Raw genomic sequence first — 14,609 nt, forward strand, 5'->3', positions numbered from 1 at the left:
AGTGCGCTACTGTTGCCAAAAGATGTCCTGGGGCTAATAACCATCTGCTGCCTGAAGGCAAATGAGAAGCACACAGAAGGAGATGGAGAACCAGCCAAATGGGGTAACCTACAAAGCATAGAGAAAGGTTTTTTTATCTTCCTAAAGGATAATCGATTCTTGGTGGAGCGAAGCAAAGGAGGGTGCAAGTTCCATAACTGCGTGTCCTGCATCAAAACCGTCAGACAGGAAACTCATGCCTTCTTGAATTAGGGAACAATAAGCAGAGTGGCACAGGCTGAGAGGAGCATACAGGTCCGACCCGTATGCTTGGTGAGGAGAGATGAGAGGATGAGAGAGGACAGCAAGGGATTGAGAGAATTTGATTGAAGAGGTCAGGGATGAGGAGTAATGTAACTTGCAGAAGAGTAGTGTGGACACGCTAGAAGTGAGTATGAGACAAAGGGGAGGGCTTCTGTTAAAACAAGGGGGAGATGTGAAAGATGAATGGGGGGACCGGAGAGGTGCAAGATACAAATAGACAATAAGTTGAATGGAGATACGAGGTGAATGAGAAGTGCTGAGGGGAACGGGTGGTGACGAGGCTAGAGAGGCCATGAGATAAATGAGACAGAGACTGTTAGAGATGAGGGCAGTAAAAAGACAGAATGGCAAGAGGTGATTAAAGGTGAAGTGAGAGGTTGAATGGGGAGAGTTTAGAAGTTGTAAAAAGGGGTGAAAGAAAACGGCCTGCAAAGTGAGAGAGGGAACCGGGGTTGGGAGAGGAGAGAGGGATGGAAAGGAGAGAGTGAGAGGAAAGCTGCATGGGTAAACTGCTTAAATCTGCAGAAAACTGCCAGGGTTTCACGGGACCCCTGATTCTCCTGGCCAGGGCCAAGTGAGCTTCTAATGTGGCAGCATGTATTCCTGCAGAGTGAAGGGCCCTTCACAAAGGTTGACTAGAAATCTTTCTGATGTTAATTTCTGTATTTTGGTTATAAACAGGTACTGATGGGGTGAAATCTTTCCTCAGTGTTACTGTGTGCAAAAAATTAATTTCAAAATGATGAAGCAATGCTATCCCAAAATATTCTGCGTCAATAACATCATTTACATTTTCTTCTCACACAATTTAGTCAAGCCTGTCACGTAATTTGCTCCTCAACTGCCTCATGATTCCAGTAGCCCTGCCTACAGGTTTAGAAATGTTTGCCAGGAGGAGGTCTTTACACCTCAAAATTTTGACAGGGGTTTTTGTTTGGCATCCAAAAGTTTGAAGACCTCTGATCTAAGCTCTTCCGCATCTGGGGCCAATAAAAGTGGGAGACAAGCCTTTCAAAGGTCTTGTTCTGTCCCGGATGACCAGCTAAAGGAACATCATGAGTCAAACCCAGTAGGAAGGCTCTGAAGCGCTGGAGTACCACCAGCACATGGGCTGACCCAGACTCAGCAACCTTAGGCTCGCTATTCAGGAGACCGTTCTCCCAGTAGATCCAATGTGATCCAGCTCTTCACAATATTCCTCTGTGGAGGGGCCCCCTTCTTGCTGCCAATAGATCAGCTCAGGTAGGTTCCCCAGTTCAGAAACTTGCTCCTCTGTAGGTTCCAGGGCATCCCCCTCAAGGTCTGCCACTTGAACACCCTTAGCTGCCATAGACCGAGTGGACACACGCCCACTCAGGCAGACCCAACGTCTCTAAATGAGCCTTCTTCTCTACCTTAACCCAAGGGGAGCTTTCCAAATCATTGCCTAACAGACAATCAACAGGCATGGTTGGCCTCACAGCTACTTGTAGAGTACCCGAGACCCCTCCCACTCAAAGGAAACTTGAGCCACTTTGCAATGGCTCTCTGTGTTGTCAGCGGCAACAACTGGGAAGAATGAATTGGGGACCACCTGCTCTTCAGACACCAAGTGACACTTGACAGCTGTCACACTGGCTCCGGTGACTCTCAGAGCTTCCACTCTATGGCCATTGATTGTCACCCACTGCCTGTATTTCTTAGTGTTATCAGGCAGCTGAGTTCTAGGGACCATCTCAAAGTCTTCTAATGAGACAAGGGACATTTCTGTGGGACCCCACCCACCTTGGGTAACCATCTCCCCCCCACCCAGGGCTACACTGGCAATCTGACGGGATGGTGCACGGGGTGGCACATACTGACCCTTTTGGGGACACTGGGGATCATACCAACTGTGTCCCACCCGCGTAAACTGAAAGCAGGTAACAGGCCCCTATGAACAGGTTTACCTGTCGGGGTCCTGCCTTCTTCTCAGAGGGAGGCTGGGAACCCTTACCTTTTTCCCTTGGGAATTACTTTGGGTTCCTTTCTGGAACTCCCTCTGTTTACCCTTGTCCCCCCCACTCTTCTGCTGGGGACCCTGCCAACCTTTGGCGCAGTCTCCCACAAGACTCTTGTGGATCCTGGTAGTGACCCAGCCGTCCGCCTCTTCAGCAAGCTTTCTAGGGTTAGTCAACTTGCTATCAATAAGGTGCTGGTGTAGCTCTGGAAAACAATTAGCAGACAAGTGTTTCCTAGCAATCAAATCATAGAGCCCTTGATAATTATCAACATTGCAACCCCTCACCCAACCATTTATAGCTCTGCAAAAGAAAGACACATATTCTACCTAAGTGGTTCCCTACAACTTCTTACAATTCCTGAACCTCTGTCTATAGAGTTCTGGAGTTAAAACATACCTTGTCATCAGTGCTTCTTTAATGTGGGCATAAGACATCCTATGATCACTGGGCAAGTCTAACAAAGCATCCCTACCTTCAGTTAAAAAGCGGCCCCACAACCCTGCTCCCCAATCCTTCTCAGGGACCCGGTGGGCCAACATCGCTATCTCATAGGCTGCAAACCACTGCCCAATTTCTTCACTTTTGTGAAAATATTTGATGACATCTTTGGGAATATGTACCCTGCCTTCTAAAGGCACAGCTGATGCGCTGCCACCAGTGGGATTTATTTCTAAGCCCTTAACCTTGATCTCTAACACCCTCAACATCCTCTCCTGTCTCATTCTCATTCTCTCTCTTTCCAAAGACAACCTGTTATTCTCTGTTTCCCTCTGACTCTCCATCTTAAGCTTAGCTAACTCTAGCTTGAGTGCTCTATTTCTATCCCTGTCTTCCAACTCTCTGGGGGACAGGTTTTTGAAAGGGATGCTGCTGCCAGGTGGAGAGAGTCCCCTCCCCTAGGTGAAAACACTTGCCAATCAATGGGCCCATCTGAATACCCAACTGGCTCCACCACAAGATCAGGGACATTTCTTGCTTCTACCCAGGCCCTCAGCGACTTCTGGTAGTCATCCTTTTTAGAAATGCCTGGTGTAGCAACTTTCAAATTCCTGCATAAATGTTTGAGCTGTTTCACAGTGTTGGTATCCAACCTCTCTTCCTCAAATTCAAGATCCATAGATGCAACAGATGCTGGTTTACTCATGGTAATAGGAATTGGGAGTTTTCAGGAAAAACTAACAGTCCAAGGAAAAAGATTCCAAAAAAAGCATGTGGTCGGGTTTGGTCTGCACTTACTAGTAGTGTACACCAATCACTGTATATGAAATACAAAAGCAAAGTCCAAATCCTCACCACTGACTACCAATGTTAGATCTGGGGGTCTCTAGTTGGCAATGATATTCACCTTTTTCCAAATAGGGACCCTTACTTCTAAGTCAGGATAAGGGGATTACACTACTTAATAACCCCTGCACACCCCCTTCGTAGCTTGGCACAAGCAGACAGGCTTATCTCGGAGGCAGTGTGCTAAGCATTTATGAATATACTCAGTAATACAGTGGAAACACTACAGATGGACACAAACACAAAGACAGATTATATAAAAATAACTATTCTTGATATAGACTTAACACAAGACCACAAATTACAAAAATCCACAATACTACACTTAAGATTGCTTTAAAGATGATCAAAGTTACTTAGTTTAAGTTAATGATAGATGCGCCAAAGTTCTCAACAAAGTACCTGGATGATTAACGCAAAGTAAACAAAAGGGGTGATGCCTTGGTTCCGTGATCCAAGGGCAATGATGCGTCGTGCCTCAATGCTTGTGCAGAGTAGGGGATGCGTAGTTATCCTAACCGATTATTGGTCAGCGGGCCCGTTGCGGTGGCCAAGATGGCGCTATGATGCGATGCAATGATCCAGTTGCGCTGCAAGAAGATGACGCCCTTGATGCCGCGATGAGATGATGCTGCAATGATGATGTGTAGGCGCCTGGCAGTCTTGCGACGGCTCTGTACTTTGGAGCTGTTACAGGCCCTGTGACACGCTTCTCCGGTGAAGCGATGGCGACTCTCTCGATGGCGTCACGCTTCACCTGTGATGTGACAGCAGGCAGCTTCGATGAACACACGCTTCCAGGGAGATGCGGCAAAGGCTCGCTTCTCCAGCGATGCAACGATTTCAACTGCGGCGGAGGTGCGCTTCTTCTCGATGCATCGTGCTTCCAGCTCCCAGCGACATGCAAATGTCTGGAGTTGAGAATTTAAAGCAAGGACATTTAGAGGGGAGCTAGAGATGAAGTATTTTGTCTCTGAGACTTCAGCAGGGGGCAAAACCAGTTCAAGCCCTTGGAGTATATTCTATAGATGATGAAAGTCAATAAAAAGTTCCTTCTCCTTTCCTTGGCAATGAAGCAACCACTGCAGGCCAACCCAGCAAACAGCACACTGGCAGAGGGGCAGTAAAACTCCTGCAGCTTCCTTGGTTCTTCTCCTTGGCAAAAGGTGTCTTGTTATAGAAGTGATCTAAAGTTCTTGGGATCAGGGTCCCAATATCTATACCCCAAACTCCTTTGTTCTCAGAAGGCAGAGAGGCCTCTGCCTAGTCCAAACCAGTTCCTGAGCACTTTGTTTACATGACTCTCTCCTTCCTTTCACTGTGCAGGGCAGAGACATCAGCCACCCCACAGGAGGTGGAGCCAGCACAGGGGAGGGAAGGCACAGCTTCGGAGCACTTTGTTGACAAGATTCCTTCTCTCCTTTCACAGTTCAGGGCAGAGACATACGACAAGTCACAGGAGGTGGAGCCAGCATTGTAGAGGGAAGGCCCAGCCCTATTCAGTTCCCAGGTGCAACTCCTCTCTCCCATCTAGAAGCAGATCTCTCCATTCACAACTGGGCTGTCCCAGCCTGACTCCTGGAATCCCCCAGCCCTGTCACTCACAAACCCAGACAAGGAATACACAACCTAGCAGAGGCAGGCCTGGACAGTTAGGCAAGAACATGTCTACTTTCTAAAAGTGGTATTTTCAAACACAGAATATTAAAACCAACTTTACTAAAATATGTATTTTATCATTCTAAGTTCAGGCACACTAAATTCACATTTCTACCATGTTCCCTAAGTCAGTTAGGGTTATAAGAATGCAATAATCTAACTGCCCATTCTAGCCTATGGAGATGGGTAGCCTTCAATAGTGAAAAATGAAAACGGCTGTAATTCACTATTAGGGCATGCTACACACATCAGAGCATCTCATATCTGATATTTACAATGCACCATGTCCTTGGGCCTACCATAGGGGTATCTAATATGAAGCAAACGGAAGGATTAGGGCCTGGCAAGTGGGTGCACTTGCCAAGTCGACATGGCAGTATCAGACTGCACAAAGGCCTTGCAATGGCAGACCTGAGACAAACTTTACAAGCTGCTCTGTGGGTGGCACAACCAGTGCTGCAAGCCCACCAGCAGCATTTGATTTACAAGCCCTGGGCACACATGATACACTGAACTGGGGGCTGACAGGTAAATCAACTAACCCAATCATGGAATCACCAGGTAATATATCAATTTAACATAGGAGCACTTGCACTGCGGTACTGAATAGAAGTGGCATAGTGCCCAAAGCATATAACCAGCAAAAACAGAGGAGGCAATCCGTCAAAAATGGAAGGGAGACTCACACCAATGATGCCAGGTCTAACACACCACACAACCCACTGGGCAATAATTGAGTGAGATGTGTTTCAGTTAACAATCAATCCTATGAGAAATCACAAGGATAATTAGTGGATTTCTATCACTCGTTCATTAAGGAAGCGTGCACTAAAGAACACTAGGAAGCCATGGCTACATTTTAAAGATTTATTTCAAAAATCAAAATCCTATTCCAGTTAAAGTGATATCAATTGCTGCTTCAAGATACACAAACAAAATTGTAACTGCAGTATATTAATAAATGACTGAATAGCAAGAAATATATCATACAGAGGGAATTTAAACAATCCTGCCCTAATTTCTTGACTTACTAAGCTAACCTCAGCAACAAAAGAAGTTCTGATTTGAGTTTCATATTGTTTACATCATATCTCATACCTTCTTGAACAATAAGAGACTGAATATTTATAGTCCTCCTGTAGGACCGCCACAGATGCGCTCCCAGGAGGACCGGTAAGCCCGTGGTGCACCAGCCCGCCGGATTACGAGTTGAATCCTGGATTGGCAGGCTGTGCAGCTTCAGTGTCACAGCAGCTGTCTTGTACGCATATAGGAGAGTTTAACAAGCAGACCACCATTGTGACAGTCAATCAATCAATCAATCAATCAATCAATCAAAGACATTTGTAGAGCGCACTACCTACCCGTCTACTGCTTATTCCTGCATAAAGTGGCATGCACCATGTCGTGCAGCCACACAGTGCAGGATTGAAGATGAACCCCCATGGTCAAAATATCCCATTGGCCCTGTTAGGGCCCCCTCACTTACATTTCTACCACCTTTTTCATAGCAGACTCCCTGCGATGAAATGGACAGTGGAAATGCAACTCAGAATAAGCTCGGTTGAGCCAACATCGGCACCCCCAGCTTCTCTATGCTCTTTTCCACACCACCACTGCTGCAGGATCCTGGATCCCAGGGGAGGCAGCAGTCCTGTGTAGATTTGAGCACCACACTCAAAATATGGCGGGCGGACTCTCAGGGGTGGCAGTTGTTGGATTGCACTGTCAGTACGGCGGTCCCAGGACCACCGTACTCATAATAACCCCCTTAGTCTTTATGTTCAATATAATACAAGGTCTGCTATTCTCATCTGCACTCACAGCCATGATGATAATCTCAGCAAGTGAAGGCTGTATTTGCAAAATTTTCCTTCATAAATGGTGATGCGGTTCAGCATGGCCTGTCTCGTCTATGTAGCCTGGTACGAAGTGACCTCTTCAACCCATTTTTTAGTCATTGTTGAACTTTTCAAGATAAACAATTTTCAGAAGAAGGCTGGTGCCCTTTTATCTATTATCAATCTGTGAAACTGTGTTTTCTGAACAATAAAAACAAATAAGATAAAAGGGTTTTTTGTGAGAAAAAAACGTAATAATCATAACACTTAGATGATGATGTTTTTTATTACGGCTCCTATACATTCCACTGTACACAAACATGGCCTCAAATCCTCAAGGGAATGACTCAGGAGATCTAGATTGACAGCACTAAATAAGTTCTCACATTAACAGATAATTATGTGCAGATAGTGTTTGAAACGATATATTCAGTTTTGAACTGGCTTTTTCTGCCCCAATTTTGACTACGTTTGAGCAACATTAGCACTTGGAATTTTGCTTAGCCTGAATCAGAGTATGTAGATTTGTCTCCAACTTTGTTTTCTGTATGTTGGAGAATTGTACCCAATGTTTTCCACAGCTAATTTTGGCCAGAAAATATTGCATGAAGCCTTGGTTGCAGCTACAGCCAAGCCTCATTCCTATCTTTATTTTTGATGAGGGAGCATTTAACACCAGACAAAACCTTCCCCCTCTCCTCTCATATTGCCAACTCACTGACAGGTCTCTACATACATTTATCACTTACTCAAAGGAGATGTTAAACATATGCGTTAAAACCCCATGGGTATTCAGTGTGTTTTTACAACCAGAAGAATTAGTTCCACATGGTAATTCCCTAATCTATGGGGTTTCTGGTTTCTGGTGCATACCCATAAAACACATCAAAATCATAAAAATACATCAGATAAAGAAAAGGTATTGCATGAGTATTATTATCACTAAAAGTGTACAACAATATAACATGAATTCCAAGGATCAAATAGCAAACATTAAAAACATAAATAGAGCAGCGATTACATTTTCATTCAAACAATATTGCAATTTTCAAAACATAGCACCCATATTTAATTGCATGCTACTGATTTGGCTTTACCACACTGTAATGGTAAAAAATCATAGAATTCTAACTTTACTCCAGTAACATGCAACTTGTAATCAGGTCCTAGATTTAGAATCAATTAAGTACAACCAGCAACTATATGATCATGAAATTACATACAGTATTGTGGTCTCTTTCAAATAGCTTAAATGTTCAAGAAAAATCTATCTGTGAGAGTAAATAAAGGCCCTCTTTCAGACTGTACAGCAAATTAAACTCTAATGCTTAGCACTCATTCCTGCACTAACCATCTGGGTCACACACTTTGGGGTAGAGAAGAGGATACATTGCCATTGAATTTTTGCAGTACCAGAAAGCCCCTGTACTTTGACAGTGTCTTCTTGACCTCTTATCCCACAACACATTGTTGTGGTTTCACTTTCTTGTCATCGCTACAAAGTCTCTAGTCTCATGGAGTGACCATCTCCTCAATTAACCACACTGTTCATGAATGAATTGGAAATTATATTATCACTTTTAAGGAAATGTGGTATACTCATCACGCTAGCAGCTGAATTGTATGCCTTTATTCATCACAGTCTGTCATAAAGGTTAACCACATGCCTGTTACAGACTACACATGTGATTTTCTTGACTTTATTTAAACTATTTTTGTAGTAGCCACACTAGACCATTCCACTAAGTTTAAGTCATTCGCCTCCTTTACACCTTCACCTACAGCTTTGGTGGAATGTTAAAGTTGACAGTTTCTTTCACTTCTTGTTTGTTTCCTGGGCAGAGTTTGCAGAGACGCATAATCGCTACTCCGCGGAGTGGCTAAAAGCTCCAGCATGCTATGCAGAGTACCGGGGGCGGGCAGAGTTCGCCTGCGTGCCTGTGCATCCTCTCGTTCAAAATTGTGCATGAATGGTATCACGCGGTTCTCATGTGCGTCCTCATGTTCCAAATCATGCGCATATGGCACCACGTGCTTTGCAAGGTCATGGCCATCTTGTTTTTCTACTCAGTTACGGTGCTGGGCCAAATTTATAATCTCTCCTTAATCTCTTTAACTCTCCCCCTATTAAACTTATCTACCCCTCATTTGTATTTATTATATTAGTGTCTGTCTTTGTGTTTGTGTATTTTATGTTTCTGTTGTCATTTTGTTTGTGTTTTTCAGGACTTTTTATATTTTGTTTAATTCCCCTTCCTTACTTATTTTCTCTTTCATTTCCTTCCTTTTCCTTCTTTTCTCTTCTTTCTTTACCACAACAACACAGCAACATGGAAGAAGGTTGTCTACCTTGTGTGCAGCCCCCAGATGATTTTCAGTGAGGAGGAGGTGGCAGCATTAGTTTTCTTTTGCAGAGCCACCTTCCCTCCATGCTGACAGCAGGCGGCAAGCCCAACAGTCAATAACTCCTGCGGGCTGGTCAGCTGCGCTGGGGGAGGCACCGGTGAATATGGCGCACCATCCAGGATCGGTGCACTCTCTAGCAGCTGACTCACTGCTAGATGGATATTCTGGGCCAGGAACAGGACCTGCTTGACCCGCTCGGTGTTGAGACTCCAAGCTTCAAAAGTATTAATTATTAGCGCTGTTTCTACAATTTTTTTACTAATTGCAGCCCATACTCATATGTAAGTTACATTTAGTTTACATTAGGAATATTGGGGCATATTAGCAAGGGCTTTATTGCCGCTTTAGAGGCACTTTATGGTGCTAAAGCGGTGATTTTTATATCGCCCTATAAGCAAGCTGTCGCTGACTGGCCTTAGCGACAGCTTTCTAGCGATAGCGGATGGTTTTCCTATCGCCTTGCATGCCAGCGATAATTATCGCTAATGGCATGCAAGGTAGGCGTTCCCAACTGAAAACAGTCGCTAACACAGCTTCCCTCTATTAGCAACGAAAGCGAAGCGATAAAAAAAGTTGCACTAATCGAGATTATTGCTAGTATTTAACACCTGCTGAAAACATGATTTACCTGTTTCTTCAATGGGAGGTGGATTTTCAGGCCACCATGGCGTCAATGTGTGAATATCCCTGGATTTCCAGCGATATTCAGGCATGTTGCTGCTATCGCTGTATATTTAATCACAGTGGATATAAACCTTGCTAATAGCATGTTATCTCCACGAAAATATCCAGCGATAGGAGGCAATAAAAACAAAAGCGCTAAGCGTGTTTTGCTATAATCAATGCAAGTTATTGATAATATCCCCCATTATGTGATCCAGTGTCTAGTTTATGCTAGGCAGGTGCACAGCAGTGCTAACTAATTGTACTCATCATTGGCGCTCCCATTGGCTATTAATTAAGAAGCCATTGCAGACTGTCCACTTGTCACTATTGTGAACCAGTGATAGCAGTGAGTTAGTGTTCTCTCTGTGACTGTCTATGTAATTCATACAGTCCCAAGCTAACAGGGAGGTGTGGTATGCATCTATGCATTGCAATAAAGGGGGAATGAGATGGTCCATCAAGGGGACTGAACTTGAGATTGAGAAATAAGAATACAATCAAAGATTATTCACTGTAATGCATTACTTGTAAATGTAGTTTTTGTTAAGTAAATGTTGATAGGTATTTTAGGATATGTATGGGTAACTCAATGATAGATGATAGAATCAAAATTATTACCTTAAGTGAATTGTTTTAATGAAGTAAAATTATATGACTGTATTTTCCTGTTCTATCCATTTTGTGAAGATTAACTAAATCACTGATCTGGGCAAGAAGAGAGACATTATCGTGGGTCGGGTAAAAGCGGGTCAGGAGGCGCCGACCACCACTACCACTTATGAGGGCTCTGCTCACCCCAGTAAGTCCTATCATTTATTTACTATATCCCTGATGTTGAATTTGTTATGATTGTTTTGGGCTTAAAATAGAATCTTGAGGTATATTGGGCTGTTGGTGCTGGGTTCCAGGATGAGAGTTGCTGTATGGAGGAAGGTGATGCTGGTGAGAAAAATAGTTCCTCCGACCCCCTTACCTGCCGTCTTCTTTTGATGGTGATGAGGACGGGATACAAAACCATTTGTGTAAAGCACAATGGAATCAATTATTGTTTCCTTTCTGTTAATCCTGCATTATGTTTTTTTCCCTTATATTATATGGTTTTCATTGGGGCCAGCTGTACTCCAATAAATGGGAGGAGTCAAGGAGGTACAAGTAAGGGTGGAACCCACTTTCGATTCTAAAAGGCATCCCCGCTGTGTCCTTTTGGTTGCTTGGAAGGAAGTTACTGATCTACCATGAAGATTGCAGGCCCAAGTAAGCTAGTATTATAACTAATATTCACCATGTATGTTTCTTGAGAAGACATTCATTTTCCTGCTCCTCATGGTCAAATAGTTGATTTCACAAGACTGTGGCCATGGCCTCATTCATTTTCATTTATACAATATATCAGCAGTTTTCCATGACAGTGCACCGTGGCTGGAAAAAAAGTATGAGGTCCGCCTGATTGCATTTGCTAACGGACATCATATATCTTTCATTGAGCATTATTCCATGCCTGGCTTGTCTACCATTGTGTAAACCAACCAAATGCACAAGGTGATATTTTTCTTAGAAGATACTACAGTGGTAACCAAACTGTAGTGATGTATTGCAGTTCTATTTTTTGATTGATGAAAATTAAAGGGTGGTGTATCTGGCATCTAAAAAAGTTAATGTTTTATTCTAGGCACACACCACCAGTGATGCCAGCTCCAGTGCTGCTGCAGCAGGCAAGCCAGTTAGAGGGGGAGAAGCAGCGGCAGAGACGAGCACTGGTAAGTCACATCATTGTTTGCTTATTGACAATCATAGTCACTACCTAGTACTAGGGTGCCATTAGCTTGTGACCGTGAACCCCACAGCTTTACAAGCTACAGTGGTGGTTGAGTGTTTATGGAGTCTTCTATCGGCAACTCACCAAAAGCTCACTTAATGACAGTTGATGGCTTGAGGGAAATGTGAAATAATGGTAGGTTAAAAGAAAGGAAATGGTATATGAGTGAAAGGGTGTGTGGGTGGGTAAAGGGATGGATGGGTGAAAGGATGGCTGGAAGAAAGGGCGGATGGATGGATAATGAATTGGAGGTTTCGGAGTAGGACTGGATGACAGAAAGTAAAGCTTAATTATGATGGCTATGGGTGAATTCGAATGAAACAATGAATGAATATTTGGATTGTTTGATGAATAAGCAAAGCAACTCTTCTCATGGAGAGAGTCATGCTGCTGACCTGCTCCACTTGTTTATGTAGAGTTATCAAAGCTATGGTTCAAAGTAGAGAATATTTTTTCTTTTATTCTACTCCCTTGGCTCACTGTGTTTGTTAAATGAGCGAGATGTATCCCACCCATCATTCAAAGCTTTGCAAACCGAACACACAAGGTGTTTCCCTTCGCCCACTCAGTCACCTCTTGGCACTTAATGGTAATCGTGTTTGTTAGCGGGAAAATGTTAATTAGTAAGTTGGGGTGATAGAAGAATGATAAATTGTTAAAACGCACAGTTGAGCAGATTATACAATCTAATAGAAATGTTTTTTAAACTTTTCTAGTGAACCTCTGAAGAAGGGCTATAAAATAGGCTCGAAATGCATTGGGACAAGATGAATCACTTAGGATGTGTTCAAAGTATGGGCATGAGACAGAAAGAAACTTGAGGCACATCTGCTGTGTAGAAGCTAACTATACTTGTTGTCTAACATGTAACAAGATGAATATGAAGGCTTATTGAATTACCTGAAATAAATTAATCAAGTTTTAGATCAACTTGGTGTATTTGTGGTATGCTTTGGATATTTGCAGTGTGTCCGAACTTGGAGTGTACACACGCTTCAAACTTCCTTACGTCAATAATCCTCACGTGGCTTCAGGACAGACCACAGTCAGGCGACACGCCATAGCTTTTGAAACTGGGATGAACTGTTGAATTGGAACACATGGAGTGCACTTGTTCACCCTTTTCTCATGATGATATATATAGTTCCCAGTATCGCTGAAAAGTAGTCATGTCTGCCTAAGTTATGAGAACAATTCCCCGCATTATTATCCACAACAGTTTGGTAGCAGTGAGTAGATGGGTACTCCAAGGTATGGGCAAATTAAGTGCCGTTTATTCAAGCAGATTAAATCCGTTCTGATGTATTATGTCCACAAGATTCCTTCTCAATTATATGCCAAATGAGAAATTAACATTATGGGCATAATCACATATATTATAACCTTCTCTTTCCAGAAATTGAGGAAAATAGAGAAATACTTCTGTTGATCAAGTACCCAACAAGTGTGCACTCAAAAAAATGTTAGCCACAACAAAGTCAATGTGTGCCAAACACAAAGTGTTTAGAAATAACTTTAAACAGAGGCATGACAACATGATAAACAATTCAAATTCCCTCCTAAAATATTTTTGATTGATTTGTTTAAATGGCAGAAGCTTCAAATAACCAATGGATCAGAGTCAAGTGGTTCAAGAAGGATGATAATGCCCCCATATTTGACCTTAATTTCTAAAATATTTCTCCGTCAGACCTTGTGCTTTTCTCAAAATGTATAATGTCTGCACTTCAAGATGTGCTTGGCTTATGTAAAGTAGAGGAAAGCAGTGCTTTATGACTATTCATTTACAGAGTGCATTCCTGTCCAAAAATGGTGGCAATTTGAGAACAGACTAAATAAAGGATTTGATCTACCATACAAAATTCACTATTTTTTATTTAAAGTAAAACTTACGTTTACAAATGTGGCCATCGCCCACCATTCCTCCAGGGCACGAGCCACACTTATATGATCCGAAGGTGTTGATGCAAGGTACATCTCCTGAGCAAACAATTTCTTCACATTCATTCACATCTTCTTTGCAGAAAACGCCTGTGATGAAACCAAAACATGACTTAGAAACTGTGGAAATGTATTTGAAAAATATTTAAAATAGCCTAACTTTTCTATTATTTTTGTTGTAAAAATGGGAACAGCAATAGAACTGAAATGCCTGTGTCTGTTTTTGTTTTAGAAACACAATCGAATGAAGAGAGAGTACTCAGATTTTTAAAAGATTATTTCTGCTGTACTATGTTTTACTACCAACACCAACTTCAAGAATGTTCAGATGGAGCACAAAAAAAGTCAAAATATTCATTATTGATTGTAGTTTGGATTTTAGCCACATGAGCTATGCCTTGCTATAAATGTGCAAGTGGCTTGATCCAGTTGCTAGATATTCTAATACCTTCTTTCTTTTTTAGCGGTACACCAGATTGTAAAGGAAAATACCAGTCTAACAAAGGGCAAGACTTCTTCTACCTATTACATACTGCGTTTGGTGAAAATGGATCCAGCAAGTGACCATGCTTTATTACACACTCATTAACTTGGACCCACCATAAATTGCACCAAGAGAACATCAGAAACTGATAGTAATCAAAAAATTAGAGTTCATAAAACACAGTATCTCATTTTCCAGTAGGAGAAGGGGTAGTCTTACCTTAAAAA

The 14,609-nt window shown here is 42.6% G+C and overlaps 1 protein-coding gene across 1 annotated transcript in view; it reads right to left on the reverse strand.

Annotated features, from left to right (window-relative positions):
• LOC147732932 (von Willebrand factor D and EGF domain-containing protein-like) overlaps nt 1-14,609 on the reverse strand; it is a 1,979,930-nt gene that overhangs the window by 554,826 nt on the left and 1,410,495 nt on the right. Inside the window, exon 19 of the mRNA XM_086955141.1 lies at nt 13,851-13,988. Within this exon, the coding sequence (XP_086811267.1) occupies nt 13,851-13,988 (138 nt within the window). The remainder of the gene's footprint in view (nt 1-13,850; nt 13,989-14,609) is intronic.

Source organism: Lissotriton vulgaris, chromosome 2_1 (genome assembly GCF_964263255.1).
Source record: "Lissotriton vulgaris chromosome 2_1, aLisVul1.2, whole genome shotgun sequence".
NCBI classification, from domain to species: Eukaryota; Metazoa; Chordata; class Amphibia; order Caudata; family Salamandridae; genus Lissotriton; species Lissotriton vulgaris.